This window comes from Bactrocera neohumeralis, chromosome 2 (genome assembly GCF_024586455.1).
Source record: "Bactrocera neohumeralis isolate Rockhampton chromosome 2, APGP_CSIRO_Bneo_wtdbg2-racon-allhic-juicebox.fasta_v2, whole genome shotgun sequence".
Taxonomy (NCBI): domain Eukaryota; kingdom Metazoa; phylum Arthropoda; class Insecta; order Diptera; family Tephritidae; genus Bactrocera; species Bactrocera neohumeralis.
The window spans coordinates 64,113,149-64,134,838 of NC_065919.1; the positions used below are offsets into that span (position 1 = coordinate 64,113,149).

General features: G+C 36.9%; 2 protein-coding genes across 3 annotated transcripts in view; one reads left to right on the plus strand and one right to left on the minus strand.

The window, feature by feature from the left end:
• The window catches only part of LOC126760495 (exosome complex component RRP46), a 203,375-nt gene that overhangs the window by 156,643 nt on the left and 25,042 nt on the right, over nucleotides 1-21,690 (minus strand). The gene's annotated exons all lie outside the window — the stretch shown is intronic.
• LOC126760552 (metallothionein-4-like) lies at nucleotides 1,678-3,505 on the plus strand. Its single transcript, XM_050476263.1, has 2 exons — nucleotides 1,678-1,749; nucleotides 3,301-3,505. The coding sequence occupies exons 1-2, from the start codon at nucleotides 1,725-1,727 to the stop codon at nucleotides 3,402-3,404; spliced, it is 129 nt and encodes a 42-aa protein (XP_050332220.1). The 5' UTR covers nucleotides 1,678-1,724; the 3' UTR covers nucleotides 3,405-3,505.

Below are 21,690 nucleotides of genomic sequence, written 5' to 3' on the forward strand. Positions count from 1 at the left end.
TAATTTAGTACAACGAATCGCATTAAGGAAAAGCACCTGTGGTATGAAAATCTTTCAAAAATGAGCATGGCCAATTCCTAATAGGTAACATATGTATATTTATATATTCCAAACCATTCAAACTAGTATAGCTTGCGAATTTTCACTGGTCACATTTCGACCGTTCTTATGAATGCTTCAAAGACATAACAGTTCACATTCGTTTTGATAAAAAAAAAGGGCTTTGTAGGAGTCGATGTTAAATTTACACGTTGGACGTGGAACCGCTCATATTTAGGTGAAACCCGTAGACTCGGAATCTACTTTAGCGATTTCAACCAAATTTGCAAATAATATTACCCTGACGGTCATAAAGCACAGTGCGGATACAGAAAGAACTTTTACTTTACCTTTATTTAGTTCTCAAACTGTAATACTTGTATTTCATTTTATTTATGAAATAAAATACAGTAATTTATGTAAATCGATGCTGACACTTCTCAAAAATATTTATTAAGTAAACCTTGTAGCAATACCATTTATCATAACATATAAATAGTATCATAAATAAAATATCATCAATGGCTGTAAAACTTCTCAAAAGGCAAGCAAGTGACATGATAAAAATTTTTAAATTTTTAATTTTTGCAATTTCCGATCATAGATGAGATCGGGCTTCCAAACAAAATTTTGTTTGTTGCATAGTGTGATGAAAATAAACTCAATCTCAGAGAGGCGCTAGTAAAAAATAATTTAGTCACATAATTTTATTTATCCCTCATAACGGTAGAATATCTACCGCTATATCATCGAAACGTCAGATGTTATCGCTCTTCAACGATATCAAGTGCTATCTTATACTAACTGTTTATTTGCCTTATCAACGTTATCAGTGAATGCAAAAGTACCAACAACCACACGGCACCACAGCAACTGTAAACAATTTTCATTTAGCATAAAATACAATTTGAGCACAACAAATTCTTATCACCGGCAATTAGCGGAGTGCAAAAATAAATAATAACAGTTAAATATACTCTAGCTTTGTTATTATAATATTGGAGTATTCGCCGAAGCGTTGTCGGTGCACACGGCGAAATGAGCCAGCTAAGCAAATAAGCGCTAAAGGGCTCGCCTGATAATCGAATTGTAAATGTAACAGTAAAGTGCAAAAAAGTATAACGCTTGTGTGGAGAATGCAAAAATATTGCGCACTGCACGCTCCCAAGTGGCGTTGCTCACATACATAAGTGCCAATACTTACATTCGTTTTTATATATTTACACACGACGCATTTTTAAATGCAACGCTTATAAAAAGACCGATCGTTTGTAATCGAAAATATATTCGTTTTTATATATTTACACACGACGCATTTTTAAATGCAACGCTTATAACAAAGACTTAATCGTTTGTAATCGGAAATATAGTTTTGATGCTAAAAAATATTTTATTTGTAAAACAATTGTACAATTTTATTGTTCAATATATATTCAATACTTTATTATCAGTATAATTGTCGGATTTTACACTTTCTTTTTAATATTATTGATTAAGTTTATTGGGCAATATTTATTCATATACTTTTTTTTTGCAATATTATTGTTCATTATTTATTGAATGTTTTATTTTCAGTATAGAATTCTAAACTTTCTTTTCAATATTATTGTTCAAGTTTATTGCGCAATATTTATTGATGTATATTTTTTTACATATATTTTTAAAGACAATTATACTGTATAAAAATGGGTTGTCCAGCGTGTTGTAAAGGTATGTGGAGCAAACAAAAGTGAATATATTTATCTTAGATCTTTAGTGTGCTTAATACCACGCAAGTACTTAATATTGACAATTCGAATTAAAAATTTGTGGATAAAATTTGAAAATTAAAATGGCACTAGTTTTACCAATGCTCAGAAATATTTTATTTGCAATACAATTGTACAATTTTATTGTTCAATATTTATTGAATGTTTTATTTTCAGTATAGTTGTAGAATTTTACACTTTCTTTTCAATATTATTGATTAAGTTTATTGGGCAATATTTATTCATATACTTTTTTTTGCAATATTATTGTACAATTTTATTGTTCAATATTTATTGAATGTTTTATTTTCAGTATAGTTGTAGAATTCTAAACTTTCTTTTCAATACTAATGTTCAAGTTTATTGCGCAATATTTATTGATACATATTTTTTGCAATTGTATTGCTTAATTTATATGGTAAACATAGAGGATAATGGAAACACTACTAGAATTCTACTCGCAAAAATATATACTTTTTTTAGAAACATGCCGAATACTCATTATCATCTAAATTAGGTACAAGATCTCTAAAGTAGTTAGAAGTATTCAGAAATCCAAAACTCGACGTTGATCAGTATTCTAAGATAAATAATAGAAATAAAATATTAAGCGAATTTAATTTCTATTATCTACCCATATTTTTACGGTACTTGAATAAACGAAAACATCACTAAGAGGAGCTGATTCGATTTGAGAGCTAAGGAGTGCCTACGTTTTAGAGATATCAGAATCAAACTTGGTACACATGAATAATTTATAGTAACTGGATCAATGAGGCACTATAACGATATGGAACAAGATTTTACGCAGAAATGAAGCAATTACCAAGTGAAGTGTAATAAGCATGAACCTTTTTACCAAAATTACCTTTAGTACCAAAATTTATCATTTCATTGATCAATATTATTGATGTTAAATTCAAGGCTGTTAAATATAAAAAATATTTTGAAAGCCTTAATTTGGTCTATCATATCATCGAAATTCTAACGGATATTTAATCATTATTCAGGTTTAACGGATTTTTATTGTGAGATTTCAACTCAACTCTGGATGTGCTTTGTTAGTCGATTTTATCAACGTGTTTTGCAAGCAGCAGCAAAATAATCAGGCTTAAGCGTGTTATAAATTCGATTTGCTTTTTTATTTTATTTATTTATTGTTCAATATTATTTGACGTCTAATAATTATATTAGATATTTAAGATTTAACTTAGCGCTATTAACTATACAAAATTTTTTGAGTTTAGAGCTACACAATTTTATATTTATTGATCAATAATATTGAAGTTTTAACTTTAAACTGTTGCTTTTCTTAAATATTTTGTATTCTAAATTTTCACTATATTGCGCAATTTCATTTTTATTGATCAATATTATTGACAATACTGTGCAATATATTGCATTTTAGGAGTTAATTTTATACGATGAGGACATTTACTTTAAGTAATTGTTTAAAAAATTAATTTATAATAGTTTTTCATAATAAAAATCTAATTTTTCTTTCTTTCACCAGATTGCAAATGCACTGCAGCTAAGTGCGGAGATGGCTGCCCCTGCGATCAGCAATGCAAATGCAATTGCAAGAGCGGTGCCAAGGACAACTGCTGCAAGAAATAAATTCGTTGGACTAGCGAACTTTGAAAATAAATGTCAGCCGCTAATGGAAAATTGAATAATTGAGCTCCAAAACGGAGATGAATAAAGCAAAAACAAAAACATTTTGGAGTTTATAGTTTTCTTAGTACACTTAAAATAAACATATGCCAATTTCAAATTATATGCACAGCTATAGCCGGTTATGTAACCCAAAAAGGAAGTAAAGAAATTTCCGCTTTTCCAAACCGAGAGCAGCGAGCATATTGAAAGAATCAGATACAGACTTCAAGTGAATATGCGCTTTTGCAAATTTATTTACAAGTGCATGCTTATGCGCTTTAACAATTTATAGACCTGTAAATTTATTTAGATTGCTTTACTGCAAACACTCCCAACGTCACTACAATGCAAAGCGCCACAAATGCAGTTGATGTGATAGACGCACTCACTATTGCAGCGCTGTGGAGATGAGCTGGTGCAATTGTACGAGAGCGTCTTTGTCGCCAGTGCTGACGACAGAATTTCTTACAAACACACACGCCTGCCTGTTAGTCACTATGGTACAGTGCCTCGCCAGCCTGCCTGAGCATAATAAAAATTGTCCATTGATTTATTTACGAGCTCAACGCCTGCGAAGTGTCCTTTGCAAGGAAGCTTTTGCAACGCTTTTATTTATTCATTTTAATATTTCCATCTTCGCTTCGTAAGCTTTGGATCGCCTGCGAACGGCAGTCCAACAGTCGGCATATGTGTCTTTAAATAGAGTCCTTGCATCCCCATACATTCGCTGCAAGCTGGCGTAGTCGTTCCTGCCTCTGTTTATGCCATTTATGTTACTATCTTTCGGTTGTTTGGCCTTTGCCGTTCTTCTATTGCCACTTGCCTCGTCACATACACTCAAGCTTGCATTTGCGTACAATCAAGCCGCATCACATAGTGCCTTCCTTTTGCATCACTCACTTACCATTAGCCTCTGTTTGCCCCTGTAACCCCACACAGCGACATCTGCTGTTTGTGCTCAATCTAAAGCATTTGGTGTCTGTCAACTTCTTTTTCCTTTCGCTTCAGAGTTTTAAATGAAAATTTCATTTGAATATTTATGAAGGCTTATAGTGGCAGGGTGCAGCAACTCTTTTCTCGAGGCAGTTCGGGCAATGCAAAGGACATCAAGTGGTTTGCAAATTGAAAAAGTGCGGTTAAAGTGTATAACACACTTAAATGACTTAAGAAAATGTGGTTTTGAAAAATTGAAAGTAACCGTTATATAGGAATACCAGTAATATTTACGGTTAAACGATATACGCTAAATCTAAAGAAACAAATCTTGGGAGCTGCACTAAAGAACTTTAAGGAACACACCTAGTTGACAGCCTAAAAAAGGTGATTTTTAGGAACTTCAAAAAAACACTGATGTATCAGTTATTTTAAAGGGCCTGCAGTCACGCCATACATAGAGTTCTTAGCCCTTAATAATGACATATGGAAGCTCTGACTGCCTTGCACTTTCCACATGTGATGCCAGTAGGTTGTGACTTGTGATGAAGTCAACAACTATCTTGCCGTCTTTTCGAGATCGGGTGAGTAGAAAGCTTACGTTTCTCCTTCTGCTTCCTTCTAAATGATCTAGGCGATCCTGCATGTCCTGAAAATACTCCAACTCGGCCTGGTCTCTCTGTCAGCCCTGTCGATAATTTCATTTTATATAATTTTTAGTTGCTTCCATCTTTCCTGTAATATTTCGGTAGACAGACGAATGGCACTTTGGGCAATCTTATCAGCTATTTTTTTTTCGGAATTTCTTTGTGGCCTACAACCCAACATTATATACATTCGCTTTCCACCAGTCTCTAGATCTTCTGCCTACCTGCTTCTAAGGACACTTTCTCACGTAATGCGATGTGAAATTAATGCCGTAATTGCTATCGACGCATATATTTATCCTCTTTATGTTGTCTCCTATCTCAGCCACTGATCGGAAGAATTTTCACCTGGAAGATACTACAGTGTTCCGTATGGTTGAGGGACGCTTGAGATCCAGTTCAGAGCGATAGATTCCTGCCTCCATTAGCTAATTTTGATTCGTTTGTATAGATGTTGTAAGTGTCGCTGGCGAGTCGATTTCTCCTGCGCTACCCACCTACTTTTATTGTGACCTGGATCCTCCATTTCCATATAAAGCGTCAGGGTATTCGGTCTATTTTAACCATCAACCTTTTGCTTATTTAGCTAAGTCCGAAAGTCCTTGTGAAGAATTAACCTAAAGCCGCCAATCTTGCAGCTGATTTTGCTGTAGAGCTTTCTACAGGTTGTGTAACCTTTCTAACGGGTAATCCAAGTTGAAGTACTTTTTCAAGAGCCTTTTTTTGGCAGATAACGCGTGAGTCGCGTCAAGTTGTCATGCTATTTTTGTTCGGTATTGTTTGGCATTTCATCATGAAGAGACTTACGCCCGAACAACGTTTACAAATCATTCAACTTTTCAACAAGACAGCGCCACTTCTCACACATCGCATCAATCAATGGTTTTAATGAGAGAACACTTCGGTGAGTAGATAATTTCACGTTTTGAGTCGGTCGATTGGCCACCAAAATCGTTAGATATTACACCGTTAGACTTTTTCTTGTGTGGATATGTAAAGTCTAAAGTCTATGCGGTCAATACCGCTTCGGTTCAGGCCTTGGAAAAATGCTCGAACGAGTCATCGAAAAAGGACTCAACGGATGAACCATCTGTAACGAAGCCGCGGCCAACATTTGAAAAAGGTAATCTGCAAGAAATAAATGCCAAAAAATGTTCTTTGGAATTATAATAAACATTCTCCATCTCTGTTTTTCTTTAAAAAAAAGTATAACCCCGAAAATCCCAAAAAATGTTCTTTGGGATTATAATAAAGTCTTAGTTCTAAATCTAGTGATGATTTATTAAAATATGTTTTATAAATATTTATATAAAGTAAAATATTTTAAAGTTTACAAATCTTTAAATTCTATCCAGCTTTTTTGTGAAGAAAGCAAAACAACAACAAGGCCTGGAAGCATCGAAATTCGTAGAACAATGGTGTGGGTACAATGCAACAGAAATGTGAACAGCGAGTAATTTTCATTGTCACGTGGCAGTAATTACCGGTGTAGATGGCACACATCCAAAGTGACTCGCCTCCGCGCACACACACCTACGCAAACATAATTCATATGTATGTAAGTGCAAAAGCGCACAAATGCAAAATGTGAAACATGGAAAAACAGAAGCACAGCGTGAGTGCGCCAAATGCGCCCCTATGTCCGCCCAGGTAGAGTTTGCACTGTCAATGAACAGCTATAGATGTTGTACATACATACTAACTATATGTAAGTACAATGGTACGTAGCTGTTCGGATCGGTTGACTATGCTGTCGGGCACAATTTCAGTTCATTGATTTTTAACGCGTCGCCATAATTCACGCAAAGTGCCACCCATAGTTATAGTGACGGTAAACGTTGTTTTGGTTTAAGAATGATAGTTTGAAAATGTTCGGGACAGCCAGGGACGATTCCTCTAAGTAGCGCACCCAGCGCTTTCAATAGTTGTGTTCAATGAAGCAATGGATCTTAGATGAACACCTTGGGTCTTGGAATATTTGCAACACAGGTTATACCACAAAATTACTTTGGGTTAGTATTGATGGAGGACAGAACAGAATGCAGAGTATGCGCAGATAATGATGAGACTCTGTAACGTTTCCTATGTGAATATCCAGCCTTCAGCCGGTTGAGATGAGATATCTTCCACTGCTCCCTATGCTTCAACTAAAGAGACATTGGGCAACTTGGATGGAAAAAACAGGTATTTTACAGAATAAGACTGTATTGTATGATAACGGTTAATTGGCTACCATTAGGGAGCACAAAGGGAAAAATTTTGGTCTAATTTCCGGAGGCGCTTTTACACGTTCCTTTTCGACCGACCAATCAACCAACCGGATGATTTGAGTATAGTACATAATTTAATTTTCAATAGAAACATTTTTCACAGCCAACTGCACACTTAAACGCTTAACCGTTTGTTTACATTTTTTTGGTGCTCTATCGAAAATGGAAGATCGCAAACACCATTTTCGGCGTATTTTCCTGTGTTACTATTAAAAGGGTAAAAATGTAGTTCAAGCAAGGAGAAAATTATGTCCTATATTCACCGGACATCAATGCCAAAATTGATTTGCATAATTGCGTGCCAGCTATTTCGACTTTTAGGATGCACCACGTCCTGAAAGGAATCCTGAAGCCGTTGTTATCAAAAACTGGTTGCCTGTTATACCACGATTAATTCTGAAGTATATTGCGATCAGCTGGACCAATTGTGGGATGTGCTGCTACCCCCAAAATATTCGCAAAACTTGGCACCTTCGGGCTATTACTTGTTCCGGTCTCTGCAAAAATTTTAAATGGAAGATCCTTCACCTAAAATCAGGACTTCAAAAACCACTTGGACCAGTTTTTGCCTGCAATGATCGAACATTTTAAGGGCGTGAAATCAGTTTTTTGTACCAAAGATGACAGAAGCTTTTAGATCAAAATTTAAGGTATATAATTTCATAAAAAAATAATTTTCAAGTTGCACTAAAAAAACGAAATTACTTAGTGAACGACCCAATATTTTTATACCCTGAACAGGGTATATTAAGTTTGTTGCGAAGTTCGTAACACCCAGAAGGAAGCGTGGGAGACCATATAATGTATATATATATAAATGATCAGTGTGTTGAGCTGAGTCGATTTAGCCATGTCCGTCCGTCTGCCTGTCTGTATATATACGAACTAGTCCCTCAGTTTTTAAGATATCGTTCTGAAATTTTGCAAACGTCATTTTCTTTTCAAGAAGCCGCTCATTTGTTGGAACTGCCGATATCCGAACTGCCGACTATAACATATAGCTCGATCGGTATCAAGTTATTGTATGGAAAACTTTCACATTTGACAACGTATTTTCACAAAAGTTGGCACAGGTTATTTTCTAAGGCAACAATATAAGCTGCCATACAAACCGAATTATCGGAATCAAAGGCTTGTATAGAAAACTTTCGCATTTGACGTAGAATCTTCACGAAATTCGGTATGAGTTATTGTTCATAGAAATAATGTAATATCGGAAGAAATTGTTCAGATCGGCTTACTATAGCATATAGCTGCCATACAAACTGAACACATAATTACTAAAAGAAATGCACCTGTGAATGGTATATTAGCTTCGGTGCAACCGAAGTTAACATTTTTTCTTGTTTTTAAATTGAATTTTTACTCACAAGTGCCCTGAATTATATGGTCGATACTGTGCAAAGCGCCTTTTATACTAGAACCAATGCACATATGCAGGCATTCAATAAGGCTTACTTCTGTGTATGTAAGGCGCGCTAATGCATAGGCGCACGAATGCGCAATGCCGCTAGTATGTGGCATGCAACAACATCAACACTTATTGACCATTACGGTTGTTGCTATTTTGGTTTTTGTTATATCATGAAAGTGTGACATAGCTGATTTGTTGTTTTACAAATGTCTGTCGGCCCATAGAGCACACAACTGCATACATATGTATATACATATGTGCGGTGTTGCATGCAACGCGCAATGAGTTTGTTTGCATGTAACGCCAGCAAGTCGAACTGTCATTATAAAATGTGCTCTGCATCCTACGACAGACGCTTAACAATCTAGTTATTGTTATTTTTGCTTTTGTTGTAATTGCTTTTGTTACCACCTTAACATTTTCAGATAATAATTGTATAGATGTTGTGCGCCTCGCGCTTACGTGCGCATAGCTACGCTGTCAACGCTGGCGGAAGCCGCAGGAAGGCGGACATCCGTTCGACAGCGGGTGGCAATGATACAATAGCAACAACAATAACTAACCAACAACAACAACAACAGCAACAATTACCAACAAAATTTTATCGCGACAATGCAATCGCACAATAACATCTCCCTCGACTCGTCCCGCTCAGCGCACCAACGCCGCCACAGTCACCAACTTCACCACAAAGCTGCCGATATTCAAATTGTGGCCTGCTAGCCGCGCACAAGCTTATGTGTGTGTTTGCATACATGCATGTATGTATGTGAATAGGTGTGTATAGCGGGTATATTGAGTTGAGGTGAAAGGACTTCACTTTCGCGCCACAATCGAATTGCGGTTACCAATGCCCGCATTTGCGCATAATACGCACAATTGCACGCGCATACAACAATACATTAAATTTTGTTGTTCTTGTCTGTGCGTTCGCGTTGGTTCACGCCGTGGCAGTACGTTAAGTGACAAAATTGTTATTTTCACTTGCGGCCAATAGCGGACATATGAATATTTACTCGCGCAAATGTCACATAAAAAAATTTGCATACACCTTTACTTGTACGAGGGCTGTCCGATAAGTACTTAGCCGGCTACTGTGAAAAATTCAGCAGAATAGGACGCATAATTTTGTTTTGACAGAGTGTGCAAGCAAGCGTGTCTGCGGGGCTTAGAAAAATGGAAAAAATGGTATGTAGATTTGTGACCGGATTTTTGTAATTTGACGGGAAATATCGCAATGAAAACAAAATACGTTTCGAGAATGAGTACAAAGTAGCCAAGTTTCCTGAAAACTGTTACCTCAGAGCACAACGTATGGAAGGTCTGCGATCTCTTATTGGCAGACCGCCGGTTGAAGGTACAAGAGGTAGCTGAGATAATAGGCATTTCAAAGAAACGGGTTATACGCTGTCCTATCGGTCAGAAAGGTGACGGCCACCGTTTTCTGGGACTCACAAGTTATAATCTGTGATACTAAACATCGACCTCCTCTAAAAGACCAATACAATCACTGGGTTCTACAGTGCAGAATTTTGGTCGGATTCAACGCCGAATGGAAGAAAAATGTATACATTCTCCCAACCAAATTGTTCGAATCGGACTACTACTGATATACCAAAATCTCAAACGTGAAAAAGTGTCTCACCGACATGAAGTTTAACTGAGATTAAAGATTATCCTGTGGCTCGACTTCTGATCCTTTGCAAATTGGTTACAGCAAATATCGATGGAACGATGTTCAGCGAATTAAAAGACAGCGGCTAGGTCATGTCGTCCGAATGGACGAAAACATTCCAGCTCTGAAAGTAAGTAAGTCGACGAAGAACTCGCCAGGGGAAGCAGAGGAATAGGAAGACCTCCATTCCATTGGAAAGACCAGGTGGCGAAAGATCTGGCTTCGCTTGACTATACGCCAATAAATAGGAAGAAGAGGTTATTGTGGTTTATTTTGCTGACCATGAGACAACGTATTTTACAGACGAGTTAAAAAACTAAGGCATCGATTATTATAGTGTATAGAGCTAGAAGTAGAAGCAAATCATTTTTTCCAATATTTTCGTTATAATTTTTTAAGCTAAGTACTTATCGGACCGTCCTAGTCCATACTCATGCATACTACCAAATATTTCGAAATGAATGAATATATGCACGTGAAAAAATATTTGATTTAATGCATTTTTGATTATACATTACCGGCAGTGGTGGGAGTAGACCACGGGCATTGCGCTCCAGACAGGAAACACATTTTTCCGAGTGGAATATTTATTTAAAATAAATAAGCGTGAAATTCAACAAATTTCAATTGCTGGAATTTACATGCGAGTCCGCAATATTTTGAACATGTAAACACAGCTTTAAAGTGTGCACTTAGTTCTTTGACATTTCTCTCTCAGCACTCACTTATCCTTTCGAGCTATGCGTCATTCTTTTGTGTCGTTCAGTTTCTTTATTTTCCCTTCATTTCGTACGTAGTGTCACTGACAAGCGGGTTTCTGCATTTGATGGATGATTGAATGGATGAATGAGTAAACTTTTTAACCTTCAATAATGTTACCGGAATAATACAAAGTCATTCGTTGGCCTTGTATCCCGCAGAGTGCTTGACGGTGTGTATTGATTATCCGTTTGCCGTGAATTAAATAAAATACATAATTTGCCAGATAGTTATGGGCAGTGTTTAAATTCACGTTGCCATAAATAATTATTAAATTCCATGTTTTTACAGCAAATAGTAAAATCTAAACTTTTGCTCAAATCTAAAATGTTAGAAAATTTATCTTTGTTAAAAAGAAAGCTTTTAATCGAAATCGTAAACTTTATACGAGAGTTGATATTTTCTCCAGCTTAACTAAGAGGAATAGAAATTAATTGAGGTTTTGCACCGCGACCTATGGTCTATTGTGCCCGCTCCTCTATCACATATGATCACAAAGGCCCAGCACTTTGAAAAGTTCTAGGAACTTTCTGGGCACAATGAAGATGATGTGATCCCCATCCACATAGATGGATCCTAGGGCTTTGAGCCTGCTTCTACAAGCTGCTGGACAATCTCGGATCAGGAATTGTGGAGTTTCCAGTTCCATGTCGCAAAACCGACAGCCTGCAAAAGAGGCCTTGTGCGTGTTGGACAGGTTTCTTGAGCCTGCAGTGCCCAATATAGAGCGCGGCAAGGAAACGAAATTTGTCTCGGAGGAGGTTGATCATTTCTTTAAACCTTGTTAGGTTGTAACCTCCTAGTCGCAGCTTATTATGGTGTATTCCTCTTGTCCGTTGCCTGTACCTTTCCGTACCCACTCTCCGCAATGCATTTTTCTGGCCCCATCATCCGTAGAACGGGCAAGTTCAATGGCCATCTCGCTGCCGGCTATCCCTTTATACCCCGGCACACAGATCAGGTGTACGCGGTTGCAAACTTTTTGCGGTCCTATATACTTCTCCACTAATAGCGACTTGACCTCATAGACTGAGCGTTGAAGATAATTTTTTGCACACTGAATTATAGCAAAGACTTCTGCTTGAAAGATGCTCGAAAAACATCCAATTGGTATGAACAGATTGGTGAGGGATCCCGCAATGCCTGCTCCAATGCCGTCCGGTGTTTTGAAGCCGTCAGTGTAACACTGGATGGTGCTGCCCTCAGTAATAGGTCGAGTGTGGAAATCCTCCACTCCGCCTTGCTACGAGAGTAACTTTAAACTTCTTTGTGAAGTTTACCCCTCTGTTTGATCACTAGATGGAGCGGTGTGAGTTCCCGCATGACTTCAAGTGCACATTGCCCTTGAAGCGCAGACGCAAGCAAGTTTAGACTATCGCTCCGAGGAAATGCTCTGCGATCTTCCGCCACGATAAAAATAAGACATCGTACACTTTACAAAGATAATTCTTTTTAAATAAATCGATTTTACTTCCCATAGAACGTCTGAATACTCAAACAGCTCCAGGGAAATTACTTAGATCTATTCACACAATTTTTAAGCGATTGGATTGGATTGATAGGATAGCCATCGGAGAGCGCATTATTCCTTGCACTAGTTTTGTGATATTTCCATAAGTCTTATCAACTACTTACCTTTCTTCTGCGAGAATATATTATAGTGTCCGAACGAATTGGGTGAACAAACTCGGTAAAAATGACCGAAAGAGTCGGAAATCAATTCTACTACTGAAAATCTCTAAATAATAATTTGAGAGAAACGAAAATGTTTGAAAAATTATAAAAAAAAAGAATAATTAATCTTAAATAACGAAAAAAGAAACAAATTCAAAACGAAAAAAAAGCATTTCCAAAGAATCGCTTATTCTTTTCTTCGCCTAAATCGTATTATGTGGTATATTAAAGCATTTGTGTTATTAATAGGTATTATTGAAAAATCATAATAGGGTAACTGGTTATTTAATTAGGAACTCGAGTGGGCCTAAATAGCCAGTTCTTCTTTGAGACAAATTTTTTAAACACTTGGACCAAGGACTTCTAATGCTTAAAACTGCTGAAATGTGGTAACACCCTCAGAAACAAGTTCAGAAATGAAAATTTCGATGTTAAAATAGATCGTTAAGTACAAAAATTACGCTGCGAGTATGGGCAAGACTAATTTTAACTGAAATTAACAAATGACATGTTCATGGTTACTTTTCTATAGATAAAAGTTGAAAAAAAACAGTCATGCTTACTTCTCACAGAACGCTCTTTTGAATTCAATCAGCACAAAATAAGGTATCAAATACCTCTGTGACAGTCTTAAGTTTTCTTACGCGGATGGGTTTCCGTTAGTTCGTCTGACTTAAAATTACGCTGTTCCTTAAAGACTTAAATTATTTTCTTAAATCGAAAGGTTTCGTATTCTGTCATTTGTACATAAAAATTATAAAAACCTCTCTAAGATGTGACAACGGGCTTTAATTGAGCTTTAAGGAGCTCGTTTAATGAAAATTTCAGCAATATTTACAATCTCCATTCACAACTTGACAGAAGTCCACTTATGGCCTATTACATTAGCAATTCGTATTACCGCAATACGCATTTTAGAAACCTAAAATAACTGCTTATTTATGAGAATTGCAATACAACACACCGCAAGGGGTCACAATGTAATGGCAGCAAAGTGTACCTAACCCGCTTCCCCGACAAAATGCCAACGCACTAAGGAGAGGTCACAATTAGAAATTAAAGGTTAAAATTACCAACTACAAGACCATAAACTTATGAAAATACACACATGAGTAAAGCGACTGCACACATGCACACAAATTTGTGAAAGGCAAAGTTGATTACCAAAGGAGATGAGCCAAGGATTGTAGGATTGTGGAGAGCGGGTGCATATGAAATAGCCATAGATGAAGCAAACTGGGAAGAGGAAATTTCTTAATGCTAGTGTTAGTGTAGGTATTCGTACATATCCTTAGTATTTGTGAATGTTCGCTTATGCGCTTACGGTGTAACACGAAAATGGCTGGTATGTGGGCGGTCGATTCGAATATGTTGCTAGTTTGCTGGACCACTTACAACATTTGCTAACGGGTATTTCGGATAAGTATGTGTTATGCATGTTGTTGCCTGTGTGATATGCAAGTGGCATACGAAATGAGCCCACAAGGTGTCGTAAAGCAATCAACAAACGAGCCAAAGATTGCTATTGCGGTTACATTTCGCATATATAATTATGGGTTAAGGCGCTCTCAAGTTGACTAGATAATGGTACCGTGCACGCCCATTTCGTGCTGGACTACAACTACACACTTGCAACACGCACACATGGTACTTATGTTTATAGGTATGTCTGAGCATCACATTAACGAATCAAAGTAGTTCGAGCTCGAGTCAATTTCGACAACTTTCGGCATCAAATAGCCGAAAAAATTGTTTGACCAAGCTAAAAGTGGAAAAGAAAGAGCGTAGCATGCGCCAAATGGTAATTAAGTGCTAAATAAACAACAACAATTAGACGAGTAAATAAAAAATTCAAGAAAAAAAAAGAATTTACGCCACAGAATGTCATTCAACGCCAAGCACACAGGGTTATCTGCTACACTTGCTCAACAACTATGGGTGTATACGTGGTTCCATCACCTCTTCTTCGCTTTTACGATACATCTAAGCTGTCTGTAGCTGCATCAGACATTGGTTCCAATGGTAAACAAGCATTTTACTCATCTTTACTACTTGCTACAGCGGTACATATGAATACATATCGTCCATATAGTCACTCCAACCACTCAACAGGACATAATGTTAGACCATGATAAATGAATTGAGGCTGCTTAATTACTCCCCAAACTGTCGTATAGGCATTTTCAATGTTATGTGCCACTGGACCGCACTCAACCGTTGCAAAGTGAATCGAAGTCTGTTGAGCTACGAACTTTTGTACACATATGTATGTATATATGTAGCAAGATGCTATTTCATATACTTACATACATATGTACATAACTACTTCTGCTTGTAATGGTCTACAACATGCCAAAAACCAGCTACTCGGGCCGGTCTCTTGTGACTTCGCATTGTCCCGTTGCACCTTAATATTGGTTGCGCATTACCGCCTTTGTAAAGACCAAAAGCTTTTCACTAGCATTTCTTGTATCGGTCAGTTGTATTTGTTTCCCATAGCATATAGTATTAAGGTAGTGACGTGGTATTTACAAGGCACTAACAATAAATACACGTACAAAACATGTTCTTATGTATAATTAACGAAATATACAAGTAAGTAAATAAGTTTTAAAATACTTAACCACATCCGCTTTAGGATGTCTTCTTTTCTACATTGTATTTCACATTTCCAAAAAAAGCAAAGTACTGAAATAATTGTAAATCATTCGCCATAGACTTCTTCTTCTCTATTAGCGTAGACACCGCTTACGCGGTCATAACCGAGTTGAAAAAGATGTTATTCCTTTTCGCTGTTTGGCGCCAATTGGAGATTCCAAGTTTAGCCAGGAGATCTTCCGCTTCCTCTGCTTCCCCTGGCGGGAACTGCGTCGAATACTCTAAGAGGCGGAGTGTTCTCTTCCATCCGAACAACATGGCCTAGCCAGCATAGCCGCTGTCTCTTTTTCGCTGAACTATGTCAATGTAGTCATATATCTGGTACAGCTCATCGTTCCCTCAACTGTGGTATTCGCCGTGGCCAATGCGCAAAGGACCATAAATCCTACGCAGAATCTTTCTCTCGAAAACTCCTAAGGCCGGCTCATCAAATGACAGAGACAATAAGTGACTTGTAGAATTTGGTATTTGTGTGAGAGAGGACTTTACTTCTCGATTGCCTACTCAGTCCGAAGCAGCCCCTGTTGGCAAGAGTTATTCTGCGTTAGATTTCGAAGCTCACGTTGTTGTTGGTGTTAATGCTGGTTCCAAGATAGACGAAGTTATTTACGACTTCGAAGTTATAGCTCTCAACTGTGACGTGGGAGCCAAATAGCAAGTGTGATGACTGTTTGTTTAATGACAAGAGATATTACGTCTTGCCCTCATTCACTACCAGACCCATTTGCTCCGCTTCCTTGTCCAGTCGGGAGAAAGCAGAACTAGCGGTACGGTTGTTGGGGCTAATGATATCAATATCATCGGCGTACGCCAGCAGTTGTACACTCTTATAGAAGATTGTATTTCTCTATTAAGACCTACAACTCGAATTATTGGAAATCGACGAAAAGGTGGTGTGTGTCGCACTACTTTTCACAGGCCATTTTTCAAGATTTGTCATACACTGATAAGGTCGAATCAGTTTGTTGACGGTGGACTTTAATCTGTCACACAGTTCGCTCGATAGAATCTTAGCTATAGACAAGAACAGATAATAATCCCTTTTTGCAAGGGCCGGTCTAGAATGTGAATTCCTAAGAACTTCCCAACCAAGGTCATTGAACTTCTGGCGAGTCACTATCGACGTACTTACTTGGCCTTGTTCTAATGCTAAATAATTCCACTCCTATTGGCCAAATTTGCATCTGATCAACTGCTTCCTTCAGATGATTCAATTGTTGATAGCACACGTCTGTAATAGTTATGTGTTTAGTGGAATTATCAGGATAGCACAATTTTCATGGGCGTCAATTCTGACTTGAAGGCGTTTCGACAACTACCTTGTAGCCTTATTTAATTGATTTCAAACGGTTTATTGTGCAATGGTTAGCTCCTGGGTAATCGAAACTGTATTTATATTATGGTCGAACACTGCAAATTTTTATTATTTTAAAGTACGGACCGATGATTCCATCAGATTAAGAACCACATGTTAAATTATGTGAGTGTAATGATTGTTCATGAATACTTTGTGGATTTCCTTCGCATCAGAATCGACAGTTTTGTTTATTTACCGTACCACTCAGATGAAAGTGAGCCTCAACGGAGTAGATAATTTTCTTAAAAAATCGTTTGCTTTTTCAAGTTGTTCCAAAGAAATATCAGCAAATTCACGACGTTTACGGTGATCCAATGGCTTCAGTACTTGAGTGAGAACCAATTCATAAGGATACAAGCCCAAATCCTTTCCCATACTCCTCCAAGTTGTGGTTTGAAGCAGTCCCAATTCATGAGTACGTCTTGGAATCGACAAACTGCGGTCTTTAGCAATACTTGCCTGCATTACTTTCATTACTTACAGCGGTTTTTTGTTTTATTGTCCCTTGACTATTATGTAAAGAAAATGTACGCTCGAAGTTTTCAACAATTCGACGAATAGCGAGCACAGATGGACAAAAATTTACGATTATTTTGATAATAATATTGAACAATTTGGAAACGTTGTTCTGGCGCATATCTTCCCATGATGAAATGTAAATAGTACTGAATACAATGAATGAAAATTATGAAAAAAGATCATGGCATGTTAAAAACTGCCGAAACGACACTTAGAAATCAGCCCTATTGGATGCCTCAAATACCCATAAACAGACCTAGCGCATCAATCGAAAATTTTTCCTTCAGACTTGTTGAGTAGTGTTATTGAACAAATCACGTAATTACTAAATATTGCCATTATGGACTCTCTTTTAAAGGAGCGGAATACAGTGATAGTCACGTTTATCTGACATATCGTAGTTTTTTATACCCTGAACTGAAAAAAATTTCAGCTACTCTATAAAATATGCATTCAAATGATAAGCAGTTACGAGCTGAGTCGCTTTAACAATGTCCTACTATCCGTCTATCTGTATACAAGCAATTCAGTCCCCCAGTTTTGAGATATTGATCTGAAATTGTGCACACGTTCTTTTCTTCTCAAGAACCTACTCATTTGTTGGAACCACCGATACAGGACCATTTTAGCATATAGCTGCCACATGCAAGTCGATAGATTCAAATACAGATCCTACAACTTCGGTGACCCCAGAACTTATCCTCGTATCTCCATATAAACAATTGGCATTGCTTAAATAAGTGGAAATTAGCCAACTACCGTAACTTTTGGCTGACAGTCATAAGAAAGATAAAATAAAGACTATTCTAATATTGAACTTTGCTTCCGCAGCCTAAACTAATTTTTACGCTTTTCCTAATTATGTGCTACGCCGATAGCAACAGATATTGAATAAGCGAACTAAACTACCAAAGCAATTCCAATAATTAGCAATTGCTACACGAAAAGATAAGCCGAGTAATTCCCAAGTAACTTTCCGATTTTCGAAAGGCCAATGCAATTTATGGCAGAACCACCTTAAGTTCCTCTCTATCAGCTATTAATACAAACTTTTGTAAAACTTTTGGCTCAGTTGTAAATAAGCTACGTTAGAGTTCCCACCAAAAAGACGATATTACAGTCGAACTCATTTTGCGTTCATTTACTTTACTTTACTTTGCCTTACATTACAAAAGCCTTTTTTGTGCAAAAACCTTTATCATGGTTCATCATAACAGCGTCAGTGATGTCGGCGACAAATGTAAACACAAAACAATTTGATTTTCATACAGAGAGAAGGAGACGTTTAGAGGAATTTATCGTCAGTGAAAGTATGCAGCGGCTCTCTAGCCAGAAGGGAACGGCAGTGTAGTAAATGCGCTGCAAGGGGCCTCAGCTGTTTTGTCACATCTTGAGCTTATTAAACTAAAATCCTCGCAGGCTGCAGTTTTAAATTGCGCTACAACAACAAAAGCAACCCAATGGAATACAAAAAATGGGTGCGCATTGTAACAGTACAAGGAGATGGTTTGGGGGAAATGCATACATACAGAGGTATGTTTATGAGTATATACATATGTTTGTGTCGCGAAGGGCGGAATTATTTTGAAGCTAGAACTGAGCTTTTATTAATACAATTTATAAGATTTATACCCTTCACGCAAGTCCGAATCACATATGTATTGTATGGAATCAATTGATATAGTGATGAGTGTTTTTGTTAAACTGGTTTCAACGGTCTTAGATTTGAAATTTCTCTACTATTTATGTTCGAACTAAAGTATCTTATCAAAAAAATTGCTTAAGAAATCAAGAACGAAGTAACGTAGCTATGCCACCTCCTTCGATTGTGCCAACATATTCGACATATGTCAATTGTTTGTTCGATTGGCCTTTCTTCACACTTCACGTTTCCAATTAACTTTTGAACTATCTAAAAATATCTAAAAAAATATGCAAGAATATTTTAATGGAAGTTTTTATTATAAAAATTGAATAGGCCTGAAGCGTTTACCTGACAAGAAAGGTTCGTGTGTGAATCATCTAAAACTAAGCTAACTGCCTTTAACGAAAAAAACCGAGATTTTAAAATCGCATTTAAAGATAAACTGATGGAGTTGATTGAGCTCAGCGACCACAATTTAGAAAGCTGCAACTCAAAAACTATTTCAGACATCGATTTAAAATTTTTGTATGCTATTTTTTTTTAAGATCTAACCTCTTCAAATCTTTGTTTCAGGTTTTGAAAAAAAAGGAAAAGTTATCCCTATGGATTTCATAAACTCTAATTGGTAATGAAATGGATGATATATAGAAAATTAATCTATATTAATATATATCGATCCTATATCTTGCATATTTATGAATAATGATCAAATTCAGATTCAGTATTATACTGCATATTGCACATTTTCTCAAAATACTGTATTTAAAAAAAATATACAAATTATTAACAGAAGAAAACAAATTTTTGATTTGTGAAAATCTTCAGCCAGTTAGGTCGTTTGATAAACCTCGTTTAATCTGTATAACAGCTGATAGATAAAAGCAATCTACTAAAGAAAAGGTCAACAGGAAAACTCAAAGAATATTGGCCTATAATGTTGAAATAACCGGTCAAGAATTTCGGATATGACTTTTAAAATCTTCTATTAATAGTTAGTAGACCAATTCAGATTCATAATATTCATAAAATTTTTGAGTCATGAAGGGTATGCTCTGCCTTATTTACACATACATACACATAGTTATTTATTTACTTTTATTTTTTATTTCTCACAATCTTTTTTGCAGCTACTGTGCCCTAAATGTATGCGCTGCTTATAAGAATGTCCTTGCCACGGTGTATACACAACTGAGGTTTTGGTCGTTCGCATAATTGAATGTCTCAGGTGTTTGTTAGACTTAGCTTAAGCCTTTCGCTGGATTTTCCAACATACCCTCACTCACACTTTACTCGTGGAGACAATTTTATTTGCACTTTTCTTCTGCTTTGTTGCTAGTAATGACTTAATGTAGGGGGGAAGAGGTTTGCATTACAGAATTCACTTCTTAGCTTTATGAGTCATTGTCTGGTTGATTGCCATGCTTCGTAATAAATACAAAAAATATATTTTCTTTGAATAGATGTACGCCTTTAAAGTGTATAAATGCATTGTAATAAACTTTGACTTCGCTTTAATTGCTGAATACAAACGGAAAAGTTATGTAACTACCACACGTGCATAAATTCAGTTTTGAGGTTAAGTTAAATCAACATTTTTTGTACACATTCAATTGCTTATTCATTCATTCACTTAGCTGCTTGCTGGTTTGTTATTTCAAGCATTTCGCTTCAAATGTGTTGTTCTACAAGCCAACACAAATAAATCTTTTCTACTTTGTTGCTTAAGCAAATTTCACATTGCCAACATCCTGCAGCAAAAGGATGCTGCTGACATGCCACTTGTTCATATTAACTGGAACGCAATAGGTTTTGCCAGCGTGAAATAAAATAGCGTCGAATAGTGGCAATAGTGGGCGGGGAAAGGGGTGGAGGGCAGAGTAATACAATTCACTGGAGCATCAAATTTTTCTCACTCCGACTAAAGAGCAAAAAAGCACGCACTAAGAAGAAGAAGAAGTAGCGCTGCAAGCATTCTTCGCAAGTCTGCAACAGGGATGACGAGCGCTCTTTGGTAGTATGTAGGTAACGGTTCACGCAACATCGTGAAGGGCACTACTGGCACAGCATACATTATCCTCGTATGTAATTTATCAAAAAGGTTTTAATTGCAAAATTCCCGCGCATGTAAAAAGAATCTTCTAATTACTACCCGAGAAATTCTCTAATTAAATTCAAGAAGCTACCAACGCTGCGGCGAAATTAACACACAAGCAAACCCTCTCGCATTTTCATGAGCGTAAACGAACGCGTGAGTGGCACAGTGGATTACAAAGCTATCGGTTATTATTAAAATTAAAAATATGAATTAAGGTTATGTCGATTGACAACAATTTTTAAGCTCGTCAACTTACAATAAAATATTATTAAAAGGCTATTTTATATCTAAAGGAAAAAAATAATTAGTTTTTAGTGGTAATTTTAGAAGAAAATATAACAGCCATAGGTGAAAGTGTACACGAAGAACGTGGAGTGTCGATTCGGTGCCGTTCGCAGCAACTCGGACTGACGTATGGAATGACTTGGCACATTTTACGTAAAGATCTTCAATTGAAAGCGTACAAAACACAGCTTGAGCAAGAATTGAAGCCGTTCGACCTACCCAAGCGTCAACGCTTCCTTCTATGAAAAATTCCAAGAAGATCCGACGTTTTCCTTCTGGCTCAATGGGTATATACTAGTAAACAAGCAAAATTGCC

Coding starts and splice junctions, on each gene's coding strand:
- LOC126760552 (XM_050476263.1), top strand. CDS start 1,725: ATGGGTTGTCCAGCGTGTTGTAAAG. Junction 1,750..3,300: donor TTGTCCAGCGTGTTGTAAAG/GTATGTGGAGCA, acceptor TTCTTTCACCAG/ATTGCAAATGCACTGCAGCT.